The sequence below is a fragment of the Oncorhynchus tshawytscha genome, linkage group LG33 (genome assembly GCF_018296145.1).
Source record: "Oncorhynchus tshawytscha isolate Ot180627B linkage group LG33, Otsh_v2.0, whole genome shotgun sequence".
Taxonomy (NCBI): domain Eukaryota; kingdom Metazoa; phylum Chordata; class Actinopteri; order Salmoniformes; family Salmonidae; genus Oncorhynchus; species Oncorhynchus tshawytscha.
Window position 1 is genome coordinate 30,344,352 of NC_056461.1, and position 25,151 is coordinate 30,369,502.

The following is a 25,151-nucleotide window of genomic DNA, read 5'->3' on the forward strand; positions in this document are numbered from 1 at the left end:
CTTGTCTGATTAACAAATATTTGTATTTTTTTGTCACTTGGGTCCAATCAGGTATGGTCTAGACCCAGACATGTAAGGGTGTGGGTCAGGTCTAGACCCAGACATGTAAGGGTGTGGGTCAGGTCTAGACCCAGACATGTAAGGGTGTGGGTCGGGTCTAGACCCAGACATGTAAGGGTGTGGGTCGGGTCTAGACCCAGACATGTAAGGTTGTGGGTCAGGTCTAGACCCAGACATGTAAGGGTGTGGGTCAGGTCTAGACCCAGACATGTAAGGGTGTGGGTCAGTTCTAGACCCAGACATGTAAGGGTGTGGGTCGGGTCTAGGTCAAGTTGTCCTCGGTTCCATTCGGGTTCAGGTCTGATTTTTCTCGGGTCCCCTCGAGTCCGGGTTCCTATTTTTAATTTTTATGATCAGGTCTATTCGCGTTGGGTCTGATAAACATTCTGCAGTAATTGTGAGTAACCAGAATAGATTTTCAACCAGAGCCATAATACTGTATGTATGTCTCTGTCTACAACCAGCAGGCAATCCCAAACATAACTACTGCCTCTCAGAGCTCATGATATTGGCCTTGGTATGCCTATTATAGTAGCAGGGGTAACCCACAATAACAATATCAACAACTATTATTACAATAATCGTAATCATTATAGCTATAAGGCTAATCAAAGTAATGATCCTAATAATCTATCAGATTCTCTACCAGATACAGAGGAACCATACTCTGGAATTCTTGTCTTCACATTGCCAAAACCTCATCATCCCTCAATGACTTCTAGCGACGACTGGGTGTCAGCTTGATGAACCAAACTACACAATAATCCCCTCCATGTAGCCCCTTTTACACTCACACACACACGCACACACACGTGTTCAAACATGTTTTTTCTTGTATACTGAGTATATCATGTACAATTATAATTAACATGCTGTTTAACTGATTGAACCCCCAAAAATGTTGTACTTATATTTTTGGTGTTGTTTTCATATAAGCCCTTTTGGGCTTCCAACCTCACCTGTACTGGTTTTTATTATCTCTACTGTTTTGTCTTTCACTTCTTTTCTTTGATGCGAATCAATAGAACCTAAAAACCTAAAAACCGAATCATATTTTATTAAGCTATATGCCTGATGCAATGGGTCTACATGTATTATAATACAATAGCAATGTAATAACATTACAATAACAAACGTCACATGTTTTATTATTTGTACCAATGAGAATAAAACATTTTAATTCAGGTCTTAATGGTTTCAAATGAACGCTAACAGTCTGTAAAAAGGTTATTATCCAGTAGCGGAGTAGCTGTCAACAGAAACTCGCCCCTCTAACTAGGAGCCCTGCCATTCATGCTTAAAGGGCCAATAGGATGCTCGCGCGTAAACTGCTACGCTCCTCGTTGGTGGTGGGAGCTGCCAATCCAGTTCTCAGTGGGCTGGCTAATTGAAACGGAATCGGATGGTTCTCATTCTAGCCACCGCACTTGTGAGATAGGTAGTTGCCGGTTGCCGATTATCCGAGGTGAGCGACAGTGCTTGTGAAACATCAAGAGAAAAAAATAGTGATCGAGAAGAGAAAAAAAACGTAAAGGGTGAGACAGGAAGAAACTTGAGAAACTATGGCCGTGTCAGCAACTCCGCCAGTGCTTTCCCAAACCTCTACTCTGGAGTCTGGCAGCTTATTTCGCTCCGATCCGCTGTATGCAAGCCCAGCCGAGTCCCCGAGACTGACAAGCAGCATGATCAACTCTTTCATCAGCGGAGGAGGCGGTGGAAATGGAAACGGCACAAGCGGCAATAACGAGTGCAAAATGGTTGAGGTGCACGGGGTCAGGGTAGCCTCGTTCAACGTGGACGGTCAAGAACTTATTTGCCTGCCGCAGGTCTTCGACCTCTTCCTGAAACATCTGGTCGGAGGGCTGCACACCGTCTACACCAAGCTGAAGCGGCTGGATATATGCCCCGTCGTGTGCACGGTGGAACAGGTCCGAGTTCTGCGGGGGCTTGGGGCTATTCAGCCCGGGGTGAATCGCTGCAAACTCATCACCCGCAAGGACTTCGAAGCGCTGTACAACGACTGCACCAATGCCAGGTTAGTTGCATGTTTCCTTCTTACGATGTTTCATATGCAGCACCACTGCGATGCCCCAAAAGCAGAGCAGACGGGGCAATGAACTAAAAGTTTTCAACTAACTTTTTTTGTAGATGCACCAACTGAGGTTAATCAAAATGTGTAGCAAACGCTGCATTAGGCTACACTGTGTCTTTCAGTTACCATTGCTGAAATAAATAATACAAGCATGAGCAAAATGATGCTAGGCTACTATATTATGAATTAACATTGAAGCATTGTGGACAGTTAATTCAATCATTGACGTCTGTACCCTTCACTCTCTCTGTCTGTCTTGAACACACACGCACTAGTTCTATCTGAATAGAGGCTACAATGGTTCCATTTTATAGACAGCAATGTATGAGGGAAGTAGTTGAGTTATTCATAACTTATAAGCAATCACCTTTAAGCAATCCCCCCCTATAGCTGCAGCTCGTTGTTTCGTCGTGTATCAAAGCTCTAGATCGTTTTCCCACATACTTACAATATGTTGGCATTGAGGAAAATAACTTTTAATTAAATAGCACCTTTTCTCACTTTGACGTTCATCATATTGACCTTTAATGTGATGCAACATACTTTTCCTATAACGCCTAATTAATATTCAGATCACAACACTATAATAAACATGACAACAGTAAGCTTACTGCTTGATTGTTCATTTCGAATATTTATTAGGACTTTCACTAAGAAGAATTGTGTTCTTTTTGGTTTGTTAATAAAGCACGTCTCACTATTAACCATTATCCCATTCCGGCGTCATTCAGGAGCAATAGAGCAGGTTGTGGTATAAGTTCCTCAAGTCTACCTGAGTGTAATTTGATATAAATCCCATAAATCTATATCATTGTAATGAGCAGGCAAACATGTAAGTCCACCTCTCTTTTGCTAAATGACTAAATTAAACAGACCGTTGTGTCTCTGTATAGAATCCATTCGATTCTACCAGTGAGAAAATATAATTAAAAGTAAGGATGAGAGAAGTTTTAGATGTGGATTTCACGTAATGAGGCTACATTTGTGGACATTTGGTTGCATTTTCTGTCACTGAGTAATTCCGTGCCAGTTAAAGCAGGACAAACCACGTTAAAAAATATATATATTTTATTTTATTTTTTACTAATGCCACTGGGCACAGACTTCAATTCAACGTCTATTCCACGTTGGTTCAACATAATTTCATTAAAATTACTTGGAAACAACATTGATTCAACCAGTGTGTGCCCAGTGGGACCTCTCCTCTCCCTTTCCCGTCGAGTTGATCTTCAACCCGTGCACGGTGCTGGCTGTGCGCTGCAGATGTTGCTTGTGTGTTTAATAAATCAATGAGACAGTTCTGAATGAATCACCTCGGATGGATTCTCTGCTCGGTTTGATGTCCAGGTGTTATTCTTAGCTTGTTATCATGACAGATGCATTAGTGTTCCCATACAATGTCAGATGAGGAAAATAACTCTAAACAGACCAGTGCCCTCTTTTCCCAAGAGCTTTAGCATTCCGAACCTCAACGTTTTTTCCCCTCATTGTCTCGTTGTACGTAATTGCAACTTTTATTCTCCAGCAGCTCCCACGGCTACTTCGACAATAAAGCCATGCTGATTATTCTCCACAAAAGAGGAGGCTGGTAATTCAATACAAAGACAGGATTTTCACATGTGAAAATAAACATAACAAAAAGTTACCTTGAATAGATGCTGGACCCACGAATGCGCATCAGGGTTGCTGTTATATCATGTAGATTAAGACAAGACATGGATGATGATTATAAATTCCCATTTAATCAATAGAGATGTAATGATGATGATAATGATTGTAATAATAGTTGTGAAACCAAAAGAGAAATCTATTTGTAGAAAAGTTTTCATTTTGTGTGTCCCGCAGTCACAACACACACACTGAAGTTATTCACTCCGAAAATCACAGAATATAAGACCTTTTAACACATTTTATTTCTGACCACATAATTTAATTTTGTCTTAATTAATTATGCGTCAACAAAAAATTAAGTACTTTATGCTAAACTTTTTGTCTTTATTTCGCAATTTGCCAACATCAAACATTTTTCATATGGCATCTTGACCATCTATTTGAAATCAAATACCTTTCCATCTCTGACGCATTAACGGATCATGCCTGTTTTGTCAAACTGAGTCTGATATATTTTGATGGGATTGGTGTATTGATTACAGATAAAGTGGACAATTGTGCCGTAGGAGTAAGCGTAAGGCTGCATTTTGACCGCTATTTTTATTTTATTTTAGTTTCAAAGGTTTCAGTATTAAGTCTTTCACTTTATACAGCGTTCAAGTGAACTACATCAATATTTGCAAAAAAGTAGACATATTTTAAAACATCTGTCTTACCTGATATAACATTCAATTAAACATCCGGCTGTCAGGAAGGGGTGTACGATTATTGTATCTCTCGGTGGTGAGTTTGGTGTGAAAATGACAAGGGAGCGCATGGAGAGGATACAACGATGCATTAAATATGTCCTCAACACGAGCTAGACTACTCTTGTGGCACACGCACACATACACACACACACACACACACACACACACACACACACACAACACACACACACACACACACACACACACACACACACACACACACACACACACACACACACACACACACACACACACACACACACACACACACACACTTTCAATTGGAGATAATCTGCTTTGGGGTTATGTTTGGAGAGGAATATAGATTATATTTTACACAGCGATCACTGAGAGAGAGGGTGAAGCAGAAGCATGGTGGGAGAGAGAGGGAGGCAGGAATATGTTAGTATTTCATGTCCAGATGGTCAGTTTGGGCAAGATTCGGTCATTAACCTTTCAGCCTCTCCTCCCTGTTTTTACAATCCCTGGATCTATTATTACGTTTGACTTTGATCTGTTGCAGTTGTCAAATGTACCCTAGGAGAGAGAGATTCTATATGTGTATTAGAAGTGAACTGGTTACTATAATACATCATTCACTGCAATGTTGAAGGTTATAGTGTAGGCTATGTGCTGCTCACTTCACAAAGATTGCAGCCACTGATGCGTAATGAAATTGCCTGAGTAATACAGTATGGGTGGCTAGAGAATTGAATTTGCACCTTGGCCTCCGTGCTTTACAGCTCACCTGCCTGCGCGCGCCCATCTGAGCGCTGTTTTTATAGTCAGATTTAAACATCATCCACCATCCCATCACCAGATGGTTGTAACTAATGAGTGAAAACAGGCCTATCCCCCCTTTTTATTTGGCGAAGTGACGGGAGAGAATGAAAGCGAGGGAAAGAAAACGTGTGGATATCTCTTCATGGACGCAGTGCATATCTCTCAGTAGACGCAGGAAGCCTGTAAACTGGAATAGTGGATAGAGTCATCAAGAAATCAAAACATCTCGACAAAACCTTTAGCACTGACAAGGACAATTTGAAAACGGGAAAATGTCCAAATCAGCAAACATCGGCGGCACTTAGGGCTCCTTTTATGATATCTCAGCTCGCGATTGATCTCCATGTTTTTATTGCATTCATTATTTATTAAAAATAATTTGCAAGCTAAACATAACGCTAACCTAGTTTGCACTTGGGGACTGCACTTAGGAAATGTAATGGAAATGACATTAGAGATGAACATCTGTGCTGTTTTTCCACTCTCCTCGTGTTTCTTCCCTCAAAGGTGTATTGGATTAACCATTTAACCATTCACCGAATGCAGATGACCACGAGAGACAAAAAAAACTGCTGCTGACTGAAGAGACCAGAGAGGTCTTGGAGATAGCTTGTTGAGGAGATCAGTGAGGCCTTTAAACATTAGTCTTCTAAACGAGATGTAACAGGTTCCTTGAGGCTCAGTGAGCCATAACCCACATCACTCCTAATCAGACATTTTGGTTAGAAATCAATGAAAATTGAACTTAATCATAATTAATGATAACCTTGTGAGTTTTTAGAAAGCCTAACAGAATAAGCTTCTTCTTTCCTTATTTTAAGTCATTCATCTATAAAGGCTTGCTTTAATTCTCCAGGATGCCCGGATAAAAATTCCAGCTGCACATTTTAACACCACTTAAGGTTTCCTAAAAAAAAAATGATCCAGATTTTCTGCTTGATTATAATCTGTGGGTAAATGTGAGGTTCTGGAAATGTTTTGTTAGATCTATGGTGGATGGGTACATTGGCCAAACCACTGTCCTTTCCTTCACTTGTGTTTGTGTGGTGAATCAGTACATGATCCCTTGTCCTGTGGCCTCCACAGAGTGTCCCATATTGAATGTTAATAGAGAATACCCCAGTGATGTCTGGGTGAAATCAGAGACATATGGAATTGATGTTTGAATTACAGTTTCTGCTACAGTAACAGGTTCATTTTTTTTGCTGTGTGTGTGTGTGTATAGAGGTGGCGTTGGTTGTCAGTGTGTGTTGGCCAGTCTAACTGCTCCATATGGCCAGCTCCCTGCCTGTAGCCTAGCCTTGGGCAGCGATACACCCGGTTGAGCACGCCACCCAAGACACACCCCTGTCTCCTCCAATCTCCTCCAATCAGCAGGGAGCGTGTCACTCTGTCTAGAACCTCCACTGCTCCTTAATGTCAACCATCAATTATACACTGGCTTCTTCTTCAGCTTGATGTTATTACATATCTGCTCCCACTGCCCTTTTCTACTTTAAATAATAAATTAACCCCACTTGATGTGAAGAGTTGCACCAAGCACTGTCAAAGCTCTGGAGAGATCAGCCTCATTAAATAGTGAAGGGGTGCTTTTTGTTTTTCTGTTTAGATGGCATTTAAGCATGGCCCTCTGTGCATGGCTCTCTCCTGCTCATGCATGCATGTGTCTCTGTGTGTTCATGGTTGTTTTTCGTGTGTTTCATGGTTGTCGTTCCATGTCATGACGCCCACCATCTCAGATGGTTCTGAAATCGTTTATGTAGTTAGAAACAGGTCAAATTGCCATTCCTGAAACATTATTTTGTTGAAATGTAATTTGATCTGAAAGAAAATAAGCTAATTGATTGTACCCAAATTGGCCATTTTAATTTATAGGATTCAGATAATATTCAATAAATATAGTAACCAACATCCGATTTGGACCAAACGTCTTCTTACCAATGAGTAAGACATGAGGAATCCCGCCAAAAATGTCAAATGCCGCCCACAGATCCCCCACACCCCATGCCATTCCAACCCCCAACTACCAGTATACATTATCAGTTCTCTATGTTTGACAAGTAGTATAAAGATGTGGCTTGGAGTATTGCTTCTCCATACTATGTCATATATTCCCAGTGAATCTGTTGATAGTTTTTTCCTCTGTTTAGAGAAATTAGTCATTGAAGTATCTTGCATTATTTACCATAAAGTGGTGTGAAAGTACCAGATTCTGACCACTAGATGCTAATGGTCCTGCTATACCTCCACACTCTTTTTTCGATTTTGCTGGTCTCTTGTGTATATTAAATAGATCACAACATTCCTTTTGCAATTTTGGGTAGAAAACCAATAGATTTGGCTCGTGATGAAAATACATTGTGTGGTCGTCTTCACAATTGAGACCAGTCCTCCATGAAAGCAATTCAATTTGTCCTTCTTTGAAGCTTAATCTGTGTCCAAGAAATTGACCCCTTGTGGGTGGATTATTCCCTTCAAAAAAGGTCTGGATTAGTTACTGTTAGACCATTCCTGGTGAACAAGCAAACCATTTGTCTACAGCAGTTCTATTGGTTTCAATGTTATGGTCTCTAATTGTCTTCAAAGGTAAAAGTCCCAAACACACACCATATACACTGAGTGTACCAAACATTAGGAACACATTTTTTGCAAAGGTAATGGTATTGGGTTCTATAAGTGTTGTCACAACATTTTTGTCCCTAGCTAGCCCATTTCTCCATCAAAGTTTTGGGCTTGTAGGAAAAGTCTTCATATTGGAATTGCACCGTAGGGATTGCCCTCTCGGAGAGCTGCCAATTGTTGGACTTTTCAAGGAGAGTTGGGCTGAAGCATTAGCTTGCTAAGAGACAAACTGAATGGCTTTATTTGTGAGGATGACCACATAGTTTATATTCATAATGAAAGTAAAGGGGGATGGGGGAGACCTAGTCAGTTGTACAACTGAATGCCTTCAACTGAAATGTGTCTTCAGCATTTAACTCAACCCCTCTGAATCAGAGAGGTGCGGGGGGCTGCCATAATCGACATCCACGTCTTCGGCGCTCGGGTAACAGTGGGTTAACTGCCTTGCTCAGGGGCAGAGCGACAGATTTTTACCTTGTCAGCTCAGGGATTCGATCCAGCAATGAGCCAAATCTCTAGGTTTTCTACCCAAAGTTGCAAAGGAAATGCTGTGATCTATTTAATAAACAAAAGACACCATTAAAATGGATAAAAGAGTGTGGCTTTATGGTAAATAATACAAGCAAATTTCTCTGAACGGGGAAAAATACATCTCCAAATTCACAGTGAATAGCCACAGGTTCATACTACTTGTCAAACATAGAGAACTGATAGGGTTGTTAGGGTTGGATTGACATGGCGGTCCGTGGGTGGCTTTTGACCATTTTTTGGGAGTCGTTGTGTCTTACTCTTTGGTAAGAAATAGTTTGGTCACAATCGGATGTTGCGCACTATGTTTATTGAATACTATTTGAGTTCTATCAACTCAAATTGCAAATCAATAAGCTTAATTTCTTAGAGATCAAATTATATTTAAACTTTTTTTTCCCCTCAGGAATACTAATCGTATCTGTTACTACCTACATCAATGATTTCAGAACAATCTGAGATGGTGGGTGTCTAAGTCCTCTTTCTTGTACTTTTTGAGGTGGAACGACCCATGTGTCAGTCAGCTGCACGGTGCAGACTGTGGTGGTGTCAGTCAGCTGCCCGGTGCAGGCTGCGATGTTGTCAGTCAGCTGCCCGGTGCAGGCTATGATGGTGTCAGTCAGCTGCCCGGTACAGGCTGCGATGGTGTCAGTCAGCTGCCCGGTGCAGGCTATGATGGTGTCAGCCAGCTGCCCGGTGCAGGCTGCGGTGGTGTCAGTCAGCTTCCCGGTGCAGGCTGCAATGGTGTCTGTCAGCTGCCCAGTACAGGCTGCGGTGGTGTCAGTCAGCTGCTCGGTATAGGCTGCGATGGTGTCAGTCAGCTGCGCGGTACAGGCTGCAATGGTATCAGTCAGCTGCCCGGTGCAGGCTGCAATGGTGTCAGTCAGCTGCCCGGTACAGGCTGCGATGGTGTCAGTCAGCTGCCCGGTGCAGGCTATGATGGTGTCAGTCAGCTGCCCGGTGCAGGCTATGATGGTGTCAGTCAGCTGCCTGGTGCAGGCTGCGGTGGTGTCAGCAAGCTGCCTGGTGCAGGCTACGATGGTGTCAGTCAGCTGGCTGGTGCAGGCTGCGGTGGTGTCAGCAAGCTGCCTGGTGCAGGCTACGATGGTGTCAGTCAGCTGGCCGGTGCCTAATGAACCTACTGTTACAGCAGCACACACATTAGTCCAGATGAGAGGTAAAATGGATTCACTGTGTAATGGTTTGGCTGCAAGGCTTCCTTGTAGTCCCCTATTTGACTAATGTATAGTAATCATAATAGTTAAATTATTCAGTTTAAAATATAAATTGTGTCTGTGAAGACATGCTTAAACTTTCTGGCACCCATTTTAATTAGTATATTTTTTAAATGTAATTTAAAGCAATTAAAGAAATATGATCATTATTATTGGGTAATACATGTAATCATTAAATAACTATGATCATTATTATTGGGTAATAAATGTAATCATTAAATAACTATGATCATTATTATTGGGTAATAAATGTAATCATTAAATAACTATGATCATTATTATTGTGTAGTAAATGTAATCATTAAATAACTATGATCATTATTATTGGGTAATAAATGTAATCATTAAATAACTATGATCATTATTATTAGGTAATAAATGTAAACATTAAATAAATATGATCATTATTATTGGGTAAATTGAGAAAATAATTTAGTCTGACTTTCCCCCATTTCCTTAAATTACTTTTCTGTGTAAATTGTAACATCCCGACCTTTCCCCATGTGAGATTTATAGCACTCCATTGTAAAAGCAAAGGTTGAAATACTTTGATATTTTTATGACTGGGGTTAGCTTGCCCCTAGACGTGTGTGTGTGTGTATGTGTGTGCGTGTGTGTGTTTGTGTGTGTGTGTTTATGTGTCGTGTGTGTGTTTATGTGTCGTGTGTCTGAGAGAACACTTCCAAAGTTTTATAAAACAACCTGTGGCCATACAATATGTCATGAATGTTGTGGAGTGCCTGTTCCAAGCCACAGCCCTGTAATAACTAGTCCCCTAACTAATCCCATAACTAGTCCCATAACTAGTCCGATAACTAGTCCCATACATAACCAATGAAATGGAGGCAAAGCAAAGACATGTGGTCAATTAGGGATTGGAAATATGCTTCCATGGACTCCGTGGACCTCGTGCACATTTATTTCAGTAAAGTGTCATAATCATGAGCTGTCACTCATAATATTTTTTCTCCCACTTCATTGTTCATGAATGTAATAGTTCAATTATTCAGTTCATCATTTTACACAGTAAATAGAGTGTGAATGTGTGGAAGTGAATTGAGCCTGAGCCTGCCGTTTAGGACGGTGGAGAGCAGAGAGCAGAGAGCGTCTGCATGTGTGAGGACTTGATGTGAGATGCATGTGATAGATATGTGAGCAATTACCATTATTTAACTAGGCAAGTCAGTTAAGAACAAATTCTTATTTTCAATGATGGCCTAGGAACAGTGGTTAACTCCCTGTTCAGGGGCAGAACGACAGATTTGTACCTTGTCAGCTCGGGGGGTTTAAACTTGCAACCTTCCGGTTACTAGTCCAACGCTCTAACCACTAGGCTACACTGCCGCCGATATGTGAGAGATATGTGAGAGATTTGTCTTTTGACCTATGTGTTTATGTGTGTGTGTTGGTAATATCGATGTGTTAACGTGTGTGTGGTTTATTTATTTTATTTAACCTTTATTTAACTAGGCAATTCAGTTAAGAACAAATTCTTATATACAATGACGGCCTACAAAATGTTTATGTTGTGTGCGGCGTACGTTACGGGGGGCGGGGGTGAAAGGCCTGTCGTCTCTCGCTGGGGTAGAAATGACATCCACCATCTCTTCGTGATGTAGGAGACCAGACAAAACCAGAGTGACTGGTGTCATCTTGACTTTGGGAAGATCTTCTTCCTGGGCTTAATGACACATCTGCAGCGGGGCTATATTTATTACAGTCATGTAGAGTCAAATGAATTGTCTCCTAACATTAATTTTGGGTTTGCCTCTAGCAGTGCTTTAACGGAGGACACTAGGCTCCAGGAGTATTGTTTAATCACATTAATATCACAGCCCCAGGACAACCCAGATAATTGTACAAACGAACATAGAAATATGTATCTCTAACTTTTATGATTGAATTATGCAAATTACTCATCTCCTGCCCTTCCAAGCACTAATCATCTAATTAGGAGTGATGCATTAAATAGTTGTTTTTGGATGGGGATATGGGAGAAGCAGGGAGCAGAAAATTGAATGTGACATTAAAATCTACACAGTAGTTTGTACCAGAATAGCTGGTGTTTTCCTATCCTCTCTCTCTCTCTCTCTCTCTCTCTCTCTCTCTCTCTCCCTCTCTCTGTATCTCTCTCTCTCCCTCTCTCTGTATCTCTCTGTATCTCTCTCTCTCTCTATATCTCTCTGTATCTCTCTCTCCCTCTCTCTCTCTCTCTCTATATATATATATATATATATATATATATATATATATATATATATATATATATATATATATATATATATCTCCCTCTCTGTCTCTCTCTCTCCTCTCTGTCTCTCTCTCTCCCTCTCTGTCTCTCTCTCTCTCTCTCTCTCTCCCTCTCTCTGTATCTCTCTCTCTCCTCTCTCTGTATCTCTCTGTATCTCTCTCTCTCTATATCTCTCTGTATCTCTCTCTCCCTCTCTCTCCCTCTCTGTATCTCTCTCTCCCTCTCTCTCTCTGTCTCTCTCTCTCTCTCTCTCTCTTTTTGTCCCTCTCTAGTTGTGGGCTCATTAGTGAAGTTTTGTAAGACATTATACAAGCTTGATACTTAAGTCCCTTAATCTTATTTTTTGCAGTTGCAGTTTTGATTAATTGTGTTGCTGCTCAGATGATTTGTTTTGACATGGAGCTGTTGGACGTGGTGGTGTGGGCGCAGACAGACATAGACGTGCAGTGCTCTGCTCTTGGAACTCAATGCAGTTGAAGAAATGTGAATTAGCGTCCCAATTACACAGATGAATATTTTATGATGTGTTTAGCAGTGTGTGCTCTTTTTTCCTTCCGTGCTGACTCTGGATGCGAGGAGGCTACAGTAATAAGGCACCCATGCAGACTGAGGACAGGACAGCCCAGAGCCCAAACTCTCTCTCTGTTCCATATAAAAAACAGACCATCCTAAATGGTCTTTGCCTGTGCCTCCCTCTGTGATCTGTGTTTGTCTCCTGAATCTCTGACATCTGGAGGCAATAACCAAGGGCTCTACCTCCCGTACTGCAGCTTGTACTGCAGCCCCTAGCCTGTACTGTAGCCCCGAGCCTACTGTAATCTGTACTGTAGCCCTGAGCCTACTGCAGCCTGTACTGTAGCCCCGAGCCTACTGCAGCTTGTACTGTAGCCCCTAGTCTGTACTGTAGCCCCGAGCCTGTACTGTAGCCCCGAGCCTACTGTAGCTTGTACTGTAGCCCCTAGCCTGTACTGTAGCCCCGAGCCTACTGCAGCTTGTACTGTAGCCCCTAGCCTGTACTGTAGCCCTGAGCCTACTGTAATCTGTACTGTAGCCCGAGCCTACTGCAGCCTGTACTGCAACCCCGAGCCTACTGCAGCTTGTACTGTAGCCCCTAGTCTACTGCAGCCTGTACTGTAGCCCGAGCCTACTGCAGCCTGTACTGTAGCCCTGAGCCTACTGCAGCCTGTACTGTAGCCCCGAGCCTACTGCAGCTTGTACTGTAGCCCCTAGTCTGTACTGTAGCCCCGAGCCTGTACTGTAGCCCCGAGCCTACTGTAGCTTGTACTGTAGCCCCTAGCCTGTACTGTAGCCCCGAGCCTACTGTAGCTTGTACTGTAGCCCCTAGCCTGTACTGTAGCCCCGAGCCTACTGCAGCTTGTACTGTAGCCCCTAGCCTGTACTGTAGCCCTGAGCCTACTGTAATCTGTACTGTAGCCCGAGCCTACTGCAGCCTGTACTGCAGCCCCGAGCCTACTGCAGCTTGTACTGTAGCCCCTAGCCTACTGCAGCTTGTACTGTAGCCCGAGCCTACTGCAGCCTGTACTGTAGCCCCGAGCCTACTGTAATCTGTACTGTAGCCCCTATCCTACTGCAGCTTGTACTGTAGCCCCGAGCCTACTGCAGCCTGTACTGTAGCCCCTATCTTACAGCAGCCCCTATTCTACTGCAACCCCTAGCCTACTGTAGCCCCTAGCCTACTGTAGCCCCTAGCCTACTGCAACCCTTAGTCTACTGCAGCCCCTAGCCTACTGTAGCCCCTATCCTACTGCAGCCTGTTCTACAGCCCCTAGCCTGTACTGTAGCCCCTAGCCTACTGCAACCCCTAGCCTACTGCAACCCCTAGCCTACTGCAGCCCCTAGCCTACTGTAGCCCCGAGCCTACTGCTGCCTGTACTGTAACCCAGAGCCTACTGCAGCCTGTACTGTAGCCCTTATCCTACTGCAGCCTGTACTGTAGCCCAGAGCCTACTGCAGCCTGTACTGTAGCCCCTATCCTACTGCTGCCCCCAGCCTACTGCAGCCCCTAGCTTACTGTAGCCCCTATCCTACTGCTGCCCCCAGCCAACTGCAACCCCTAGCTTACTGTAGCCCCTAGCCTACTGCAACCCCTAGCTTACTGTAGCCCCGAGCCTACTGCAACCCCTAGCTTACTGCAGCCCATAGCATACTGCAGCCCCTAGCTTACTGCAGCCCATAGCCTACTGCAGGTTCTAGCCTATTTCTGGACCTAGCCTACTGCAGCCCATAGCATACTGCAGCCCGTAGCTTACTGCAGCCCCTAGCTTACTGCAGCCCCTAGCCTACTTCTGGCCCTAGCCTACTGCAGCCCGTAGCTTACTGCAGCCCCTAGCCTACTGCAGCCCCTAGCCTACTGCAGCTTCAAGCCTACTTCTGGCCCTAGCCTACTGCAGCCCGCAGCTTACTGCAGCCCGTAGCTTACTGCAGCCCCTAGCCTACTGCAGCCCCTAACCTACTGCAGCGCTCAATGTCACTAGTGATGGCCGGGGTCACCTGAAGAGACTACAGACACCCTGGTTTGATTCGTGATTGGGAGTCCCATAAGGCGGCGCGCAATTAGCCCAGTGTCAGTCTGGCCCTGATGCCCCCCTCCCCCCCCACAGACACTGTCAGTCTGACCCTGATCCCCACCCCTCCTCCCACAGACTCTGTCAGTCTGGCCCTGATCCACCCCCTCCCACAGACACTGTCAGTCTGGCCCTGATCCCCCCCCCCCCACCCCTACCAGTGATCCCCAGTCTGGCCCCCCCTCACACAGACACTGTCAGTCTGGCCCTGATCCTCCCCCCCTCCCACAGACACTGTCAGTCTGGCCCTGATCCCCCCCCACTCCCACAGACACTGTCAGTCTGGCTGTGATCCCCACCAGTGATCCCCCCCCCTCACACAGACACTGTCAGTCTGGCCCTGATCCCCCCCCCCTCCCACAGACACTGTCAGTCTGGCCCTGATCCCCACCCCTCCTCCCACAGACACTGTCAGTCTGGCCCTGATCCACCCCCCCCCCCACAGACACTGTCAGTCTGGCCCTGATCCCCACCCCCCCACAGATGCTGTCAGTCTGGCCCTGATCCCCACCCCTCCTCCCACAGACGCTGTCAGTCTGGCCCTGATCCCCACCCCCCCCCACAGACACTGTCAGTCTGGCCGTGATCCCCACCCCCTCACACAGACACTGTCAGTCTGGCCCTGATCCCCCCACCCCTACCAGACGCTGTCAGTCTGGCCCTGTTCCCCACCCCTCCTCCCACAGACACTGTCAGTCTGGATCCCCCCCAGATGCTGTCAGTCTGGCCCCCCCACAGATGCTGTCAGTCTGGCCCTGATCCCCCACAGATGCTGTCAGTCTGGCCCTGACCCCCCTCCCCCCCCACAGACACCTCTGGCCTCCCCCCCCACAGACACTGTCAGTCTGGCCCTGACCCCCCCCCCACAGACACTGTCAGTCTGGCCCTGACCCCCTCTCCCCCCCCCCCCCCACAGACACTGTCAGTCTGGCTGCTGATCCCCCTCCCACAGACACTGTCAGTCTGGCCCTGATCCCCCCCCCCCCACAGACACTGTCAGTCTGGCTGTGATCCCCACCCCTCTCCCACAGACACTGTAAGTCTGGCTGTGATCCCACAGACACTGTCAGTCCCCCCCCACCCCACAGACACTGTCAGTCTGGCTGTGATCCCCTCTCCCACAGACACTGTAAGTCTGGCTGTGATCCCCACCCCCCTTCCACAGACACTGTCAGTCTGGCCCTGATCCCCCCCCCACAGACACTGTCAGTCTGGCCCTGATCCCCACCCCTCCTCCCACAGACACTGTCAGTCTGGCCCTGATCCCCCCACAGACACTGTCCCTCCCCACCCCCTCCCACAGACACTGTCAGTCTGGCCCTGGTCCCCACCCCCTCCCCCACAGACACTGTCAGTCTGGCCGTGATCCCCACCCCCTCCCACAGACACTGTCAGTCTGGCCATGGGAACCGCAAAGTTTTCAAATAGCAGCGGAATTTAGGTAAGATGACTGAATTGTGATCCTAACTGCCAGGCTCATCCTGTCCCTTTTCATCCTGGTTATTTATAGGTGTTGTGTTTCAGGATTATGTTGCTCATGATAGCATATGTGATGTGTAATGTTTAAGATGTTGACCTGTGACCTTCAGAGAGGAAGTCATTTCCTGTGCATGTGCACTGTGTGTATGTGTGTGTGTGTGTGTGTGTTTATATGCATTGCATACAGTATATGTGCATGTACTTCTAAACATACCAATTAGGAGGAAATGGAGACCTTGATGGACAAACATGGTCCTGAACACTTTTCATTTTCAACCAAATCACACAGGCGTGGAGAAAGCAGTGTCAGGGGCTAGAAGAGGAAGGTAACGAGGGAGGTGAGGCAGGGAGGAGGAGGAGTGAAAGATGTGCTCAGTGTGCCCCTCCTGGTCTGCGTTAAAGCTTAAGGAGGAGCATTGGGTATGTGATGACATCATTGCCAGTTTTCATGTTCTTGTGGGATCCGTAAGCGAATCATCCCCCTTCTACCCAGAGGAGCCTGGCTCCAATTACTCACCGAGAGTGTCCTGTCTGGGACGGCCCGGCTGGATCCAATTACTCACCGAGAGTGTCCTGTCTGGGTCGGCCCGGCTGGATCCAATTACTCACCGAGAGTGTCCTGTCTGGGTCGGCCCGGCTGGATCCAATTACTCACCGAGAGTGTCCTGTCTGGGTCGGCCCGGCTGGATCCAATTACTCACCGAGAGTGTCCTGTCTGGGACGGCCCGGCTGGATCCAATTACTCACCGAGAGTGTCCTGTCTGGGTCGGCCCGGCTGGATCCAATTACTCACCGAGAGTGTCCTGTCTGGGACGGCCCGGCTGGATCCAATTACTCACCGAGAGTGTCCTGTCTGGGTCGGCCCGGCCGGATCCAATTACTCACCGAGAGTGTCCTGTCTGGGTCGGCCCGGCTGGATCCAATTACTCCCGAGAGTGTCCTGTCTGGGTCGGCCCGGCTGGATCCAATTACTCACCGAGAGTGTCCTGTCTGGGACGGCCCGGCTGGATCCAATTACTCACCGAGAGTGTCCTGTCTGGGTCGGCCCGGCTGGATCCAATTACTCCCCGAGAGTGTCCTGTCTGGGTCGGCCCGGCTGGATCCAATTACTCACCGAGAGTGTCCTGTCTGGGTCAGCCCGGCTGGATCCAAGCAGCTTCAACCACAAAACCAACCGCAGCTTTGAATTTGTTAACTTGCGAGGCAGATACCCTTCTCCTAATCATCCAAAAACGTGACTAAAACGTTCCTCTGTTTTCTCTAATGAAGCATTAGTGCCTTGAAGGAGAGATAAGTCTGTTTATTATGCGGCGTAGTCTTTGTGTTCAATGTCCGCTGTTGTCGGTGTCGTGACTGAAATGTGACTGAGGGCTTTTAGCTACTGAAGTGATTGCAGGAAGAGATCTTATCTTTGCTCTGTGAAGGTGAACTTATTGCACCACAACTCCTTCCCACCTCCCACTACCCACCTCCCACTACCCACCTCCCACTACCCACCACCCACTACCCACCTCCCACTCAAACAAGAAACTCACTTCTGTTAAACGCCAGACTACCCTATAGCTCCTACAAAAGACATCACTGGGCCTAGTCCAATGTGTTTTTTATTCATCCCTATGTTATTTAAAGGAGTGTTTAAGGGTCTATGTGGGTGGCTTAAAGGAGGGCTGTGTTTTTACTGAGACCATCCGTCTTCCCCAGAACCAACTCGCAACATGCTTTTTTCTCGCTCCTCTCTCCCATTACAAGGTAGTGTGTGAGTTTTCATTTGCCTACAGTAAATAGACTGTCAGGGGTGTCGGTGGTATATAAATATATCCGGCGAGGAGGAGACTTTAAAGCAGGAGGCTAGAGGATTGATTTATCTCCTGTCCTGTAATGACAGCAGATGTGGACCTGTTATCCTGATGAGCAGTGAACTTGATGAGTTGATAACGTGGGCCGAAGCCCAGTCTGCTTTTAATTACTTACCAGGAATGTATTGGTGCAGGGTGTTGATTCACACACACACTCCCTTTCTGTAGAGCTGGACAGGTGACCTTGCCACTCTCTCTCTTGTCTCTCCTTGACAAAGGCAGGTCTCTCCTCTCAGGTTTTAAATGGCTCCAGTCAGATCAGAGTGGATCTGAGAAGAACCGTCCAAGCTAGCAATGAGGAATCGGCCCAGAAGCGGCCCTCTTCCTGGGGGCCGGAACTGATTGAATCGGCCCGGAATTGGGTGTCGGACTGCCCTGAATCAAAATGAATAACTGCCCAGAATCGACCCAAGTACATAGTTTCCATCTACCGGAATTCCCCCAGAAGCGGCCCGTTGCAAATATTTTAAATAGGACTATTATACATTTTATACATACAAAAAAAAAAAAATTGTGTCGGAGGAAACACCATACACCTGGTGACCGTGTCAGCGTGCATGCGCCTGGCCCGCCACAGGAGTCGCTACAGCGTGATGGGCAAGGACATCCCAGCCGCCCAAACACTCCCCTAACTTGTACGATGCTGGGCTAATTGTGCGTCCCTTCATGTGTCTCCCGGTCGCAGGCAGCACAGGTCTCGTACCAGCATCTGTATCAATGCAGTGTCTTAGACCGCTGAGCCACTCGGGAGGCTCCATCCAAGTTTTTAATGCTTAATTGCCTTGCACAAAGTATCAAAATACTAAAATACTACACAGGACTATTAAAGAATTTGTATTTTTGGATCACAGAAACAATGAGAAAGTATGGAAAAATAAATAATGAAATGTTAATTATATAAAGAAGCCCATGTAATCATCTGCTAGAGAGTAACACCACAATCATCCAGAGCTCAATCCCTGCATCCTGATCATAAGTAATACTCCCGAATACTCCCACATGACGTCAGCCGAGTGCCCCCGACTCTCAGACGGAATTGGCCCAGATCCACTGTGCTAGCTGGCGTGTGTCTTCCTGGTTTAGACTCTGCTGCATTATGCTTCCTGGTTTAGACTCTGCTGCGTTCTGCTTCCTTGTTTTGCCTCTGCTGCATTCTGCTTCCTGGTTTAGACTGCTGCATTCAGCTTTCTTGGTTTCGACTGCTAAATTCTGCCTCCTGGTTTAGACTCTCCTGCATTCTGCTTCCTGGTTTAGACTCTGCTGCATTCTGCTTCCTGGTTTAGACTCTGCTGCATTCTGCTTCCTTGTTTTGCCTCTGCTGTGTTCTGCTTCCTCGTTTTAGACTCTGCTGCATTCTGCCTCCTGGTTTAGACTGCTGCATTCAGCTTCCTTGGTTTCGACTGCTGCATTCTGCTTCCTGGTTTAGACTCTGCTGCATTCTGCTTCCTGGTTTAGACTCTGCTGCATTCTGCCTCCCCCAGCCTCCCCACTGCCTCCCCCAGCCTCCCCCAGCCTCCCCCAGCCTCCCCACTGCCTCCCCCTGCCTCCCCCAGCCTCCCCCTGCCTCCCCCAGCCTCCCCACAGCCTCCCCACTGCCTCCCCCAGCCTCCCCACTGCCTCCCCCAGCCTCCCCCAGATTCCCCACTGCCTCCCCCAGCCTCCCCCAGCCTCCCCCAGCCTCCCCACTGCCTCCCCCAGCCTCCCCCAGTCTCCCCACTGCCTCCCGGCCACCTCCCAGGGAAGGGAATGAGAAGGCTTGCTGGAAGTTCATCTGGACTCCTTGTTGTGTTTTCCATGTTTGTTTCTATACCGCTGTGTGATTCCCAGCAGGATAAAGGCAGGTCTTTTTAATGACAGGAGAAACAGGGCCTCAGCTTGATTGAAACCATGCAGCAGAAATGTTAGTAATGCTGTAAATTGGAACCCAACTTCGAGGCAGTTTATTTAGATGTTTATTTGCAGTTGTGACGTCCATGTCTTAATAGGCCCGAAGAAGATGGATAACACCATGTATGGTGTTTAGGACTTTAAGTCTGTGTATACTCTTACACACACACACACACACACACACACACACACACACACACACACACACACACACACACACACACACACACACACACACACACACACACACACAAACGTTTTACACATGATACTCTTCCCTTCCACGTCAATGTTGAACATTAAATGGGTTAATGAATGTGTTAATGAATGAAATAGCTTCATGCTATCACACAGTTCCACAGCTGCCCCTGGTCTGCAGTCTAAACAGCAGCTCCATTCCCTCCTGCCCATCGGAGGGGGGCGCCGTGGCAGACTGAACAGAACTAGGCTTCTCTTCTCTCAGTGAAGACACAATGTAACCTGATCATCTACACTCTTTTATCTCACTGAAAGCCTTTCTGAGGAGAGAGGGCTTGGAAAGGTCACTGTGTGTGTGTGTGTGTGTGTGTGTGTGTGTGTGTGTGTACTGGGTGGGGTGGGTGAGGTTGGGGAGGAGGGCACCCTCTTATGAAAACAATGGGGCCCCATGAGGCTTCATTACAGGGTAATGTCTCACCAAATTGTTCCAGGTAGTTAAAATGAAATGAAGTGAATTAGTGAAACAGGAGGGAGAGCATGCAGAACGCTTTATTGCTTTCCTTCGAAGGCACAATTATAATAATCTCCTTCAGTGTAGAGTCTGCCTTGGATAACATATCAAATAGGAGGTGTGTGTGTGTGTGTGTGTGTTCATCTACATGTGTGTGTGAGGTCAAGGGTCACAGTGTTGAGTGTATTCCTGTCTCTCTCTGTGCACTGTCTCTACATATCCAAGGTTGTTTGGTGCCTCGATGGCCCCTGTGTGTTTGTGTAAGAAGCCATGAACATGTGTTCCATAGTCTGTTGTGTGGTGGTGTTCACGTGTAATGTGTCTCCAAGAAAGCAGAATAAATCTGTGATGGAGCAAACCACCAGTGGTGGAAAAAAGTACTTCCCGTCATACTTGAGTAAAAGTACTTCTCGTCATACTTGAGTAAAAGTAAAGATACCTTAATAGAAAATGAATCAAAGTAAAAATAAAAGTCAACCAGTAAAATACAACTTGAGAAAAAGTCTAAAGGTATCTGTTTTATTAGATGTACTTAAGTACAGTGGTGGAAAAAGTACTCAATTGTCACACTTAAGTGAAAGTAAAAAGTAAATGCTATATACCAAATTCCGTATATGCAAATATCCAGATGGCACAATTGTCTTGTTTTTATTTATTTACGGACAGAAAGGGGCACACTCCAACTCTCAGACATCACTCACAAATGCAGCAGCAGAGCAGGGGTTTGTGGGTAATGGCAAGGGCAGTTTAAAAAAAATGTTTTCTTGAAAGATCACTCAGGCTGCTCTGGCTTTTCACCGGACTATAAATCAGACCCTTCCATGAAGGGCTGTTCTGTCCCGCCTGTATGTCATCCTGGGGCAGGAGGGGCCAAAGAACCCGTCAATTAAGCTCATCCCCAATCACAGACAACCAGGGGCCCATGGTAGCATGATCCACTATCTCAAAAATTTGTACCTATTGAATATAGTGTGTGTGTGTGTGTGTGTGTCAAATCACATGCTTGGAAAACAACAGGTGTAGACTAACAGTGAAGTGCTTACTTATGGGTTCTTTCAACAATGCAGAGTTAAAGAATTCAATTCTAAATAGAAATATTGACAAGAGGAATCAATACACAGTGAATAACGAATAACAAGAGTTGATGCTCAGGGGTACGAGGTAATAACATGGCTACATACAGGGAGTACCCGTACAGAGTCGATATGCAGGGGTACGAGGTAATAACATGGCTACATACAGGGAGTACCAGTACAGAGTCGATATGAAGGGGTACGAGGTAATAACATGGCTATATACAGGGAGTACCAGTGCAGAGTCAATATGCAGGGGTACGAGGTAATAACATGACTATATACAGGGAGTACCAGTACAGAGTCGATATGCAGGGGTACGAGGTAATAACATGACTATATTCAGGGAGTACCCGTACAGAGTCGATATGCAGGGGTACAAGGTAATAACATGACTATATACAGGGAGTACCAGTACAGAGTCAATATGCAGGGGTACGAGGTAATAACATGACTATATACAGGGAGTACCAGTACAGAGTCGATATGCAGGGGTACGAGGTAATAACATGACTATATTCAGGGAGTACCAGTACAGAGTCGATATGCAGGGGTACAAGGTAATAACATGACTATATACAGGGAGTACCAGTACAGAGTTGATGCACAGGGGTATGATGTAATAACATGACTATATACAGGGAGTACCAGTACAGAGTTGATGTACATGGGTATGATGTAATAACATGACTATATACAGGGAGTACCAGTACAGAGTCAATATGCAGGGGTACGAGGTAATAACATGACTATATACAGGGAGTACCAGTACAGAGTCGATATGCAGGGGTACAAGGTAATAACATGACTATATACAGGGAGTACCAGTACAGAGTCAATATGCAGGGGTACGAGGTAATAACATGACTATATACAGGGAGTACCAGTACAGAGTCGATATGCAGGGGTACGAGGTAATAACATGACTATATTCAGGGAGTACCAGTACAGAGTCGATATGCAGGGGTACAAGGTAATAACATGACTATATACAGGGAGTACCAGTACAGAGTTGATGCACAGGGGTATGATGTAATAACATGACTATATACAGGGAGTACCAGTACAGAGTTGATGCACAGGGGTATGATGTAATAACATGACTATATACAGGGAGTACCAGTACAGAGTTGATATGCAGGGGTACGAGGTAATAACATGACTATATACAGGGAGTACCAGTACAGAGTTGATGCACAGGGGTATGATGTAATAACATGACTATATACAGGGAGTACCAGTACAGAGTTGATGTACATGGGTATGATGTAATAACATGACTATATACAGGGAGTACCAGTACAGAGTCAATATGCAGGGGTACGAGGTAATAACATGACTATATACAGGGAGTACCAGTACAGAGTCGATATGCAGGGGTACGAGGTAATAACATGACTATATTCAGGGAGTACCAGTACAGAGTCAATATGCAGGGGTAAGAGGTAATAACATGACTATATACAGGGAGTACCAGTACAGAGTCAATATGCAGGGGTACGAGGTAATAACATGACTATATACAGGGAGTACCAGTACAGAGTCAATATGCAGGGGTACGAGGTAATAACATGACTATATACAGGGAGTACCAGTACAGAGTTGATGCACAGGGGTACGAGGTAATAACATGACTATATACAGGGAGTACCAGTACAGAGTTGATGTGCAGGGGTACGAGGTAATAACATGGCTATATACAGGGAGTACCAGTACAGAGTCGATATGCAGGGGTATGAGGTAATAACATGACTATATACAGGGAGTACCAGTACAGAGTCGATATGCAGGGGTACGAGGTAATAACATGACTATATACAGGGAGTACCAGTACAGAGTCGATATGCAGGGGTACGAGGTAATAACATGACTACATACAGGGAGTACCAGTACAGAGTCGATATGCAGGGGCACGAGGTAATAACATGACTATATACAGGGAGTACCAGTACAGAGTCGATATGCAGGGGCACGAGGTAATAACATGACTATATACAGGGAGTACCAGTACAGAGTTGATATGCAGGGGTACGAGGTAATAACATGGATATATACAGGGAGTACCAGTATTGAGTCGATATGCAGGGGTACGGGGTAATAACATGACTATATACAGGGAGTACCAGTACAGAGTTGATATGCAGGGGTACGAGGTAATAACATGGTTATATACAGGGAGTACCAGTACAGAGTTGATGTGCAGGGGTACGAGGTAATAACATGGTTATATACAGGGAATACCAGTACAGAGTTGATGGTCAGGGGTACGAGGTAATAACATGACTATATACAGGCAGTACCAGTACAGAGTTGATGTTCAGGGTTACGAGGTAATAACATGGCTACATACAGGGAGTACCAGTACAGAGTCGATATGCAGGGGTACGAGGTAATAACATGACTATATTCAGGGAGTACCAGTACAGAGTCAATATGCAGGGGTAAGAGGTAATAACATGACTATATACAGGGAGTACCAGTACAGAGTTGATGCACAGGGGTATGATGTAATAACATGACTATATACAGGGAGTACCAGTACAGAGTTGATGTACATGGGTATGATGTAATAACATGACTATATACAGGGAGTACCAGTACAGAGTCAATATGCAGGGGTACGAGGTAATAACATGACTATATACAGGGAGTACCAGTACAGAGTCGATATGCAGGGGTACGAGGTAATAACATGACTATATACAGGGAGTACCAGTACAGAGTCGATATGCAGGGGTAAGAGGTAATAACATGACTATATACAGGGAGTACCAGTACAGAGTCAATATGCAGGGGTACGAGGTAATAACATGACTATATACAGGGAGTACCAGTACAAATCAAATCAAATCAAATCAAATCAAATTTTATTTGTCAAATTTTATTTGTCACATACACATGGTTAGCAGATGTTAATGCGAGTGTAGCGAAATGCTTGTGCTTCTAGTTCCGACAATGCAGTAATAACGAGCAAGTAATCTAACTAACAATTCCAAAAAAAAACTACTGTCTTATATACAGTGTAAGGGGATAAAGAATATGTACATAAGGATATATGAATGAGTGATGGTACAGAGCAGCATAGGCAAGATACAGTAGATGATATCATGACAGTATATACATAGGAGATAACCAGTAAACCAAGTGGCATAGTTAAAGTGGCTAGTGATACATGTATTAATAAGGATGCAGTCGATGATATAGAGTACAGTATCAACGTATGCATATGAGATGAACCAGTACAGAGTAACATTATATAAGGTAGCATTGTTTAAAGTGGCTAGTGATATATTTACATAATTTCCCATCAATCCCATGATTAAAGTGGCTGGAGTAGAGTCAGTGTCATTGACAGTGTGTTGGCAGTAGCCACTCAATGTTAGTGGTGGCTGTTTAACAGTCTGATGGCCTTGAGATAGAAGCTGTTTTTCAGTCTCTCGGTCCCAGCTTTGATGCACCTGTACTGACCTCGCCTTCTGGATGACAGGGGTGAACAGGCAGTGGCTCGGGTGGTTGAATGAACATGCCTTCCTATAGCATCGGGTGGTGTAGGTGTCCAGGGCAGGAGTTTGCCCCGGTGATGCAGGGCAGACCTCACTACCCTCTGGAGAGTACGGTTGAGGGCGGTGAC

At 45.5% G+C, this 25,151-nt stretch overlaps 1 protein-coding gene across 10 annotated transcripts in view; it reads left to right on the forward strand.

Moving 5' to 3' along the window:
* The first annotated feature begins 1,480 nt into the window (after positions 1 to 1,480).
* The window catches only part of LOC112230541 (dachshund homolog 2-like), a 328,693-nt gene continuing 305,022 nt past the window's right edge, over positions 1,481 to 25,151 (forward strand). For all 10 annotated transcript variants that reach the window (XM_042311575.1, XM_042311576.1, XM_042311577.1 and 7 more), the window contains exon 1: positions 1,481 to 2,095. In XM_042311575.1, coding sequence (XP_042167509.1) covers positions 1,623 to 2,095 — 473 coding nt within the window. In that variant the 5' untranslated portion in view covers positions 1,481 to 1,622. The remainder of the gene's footprint in view (positions 2,096 to 25,151) is intronic.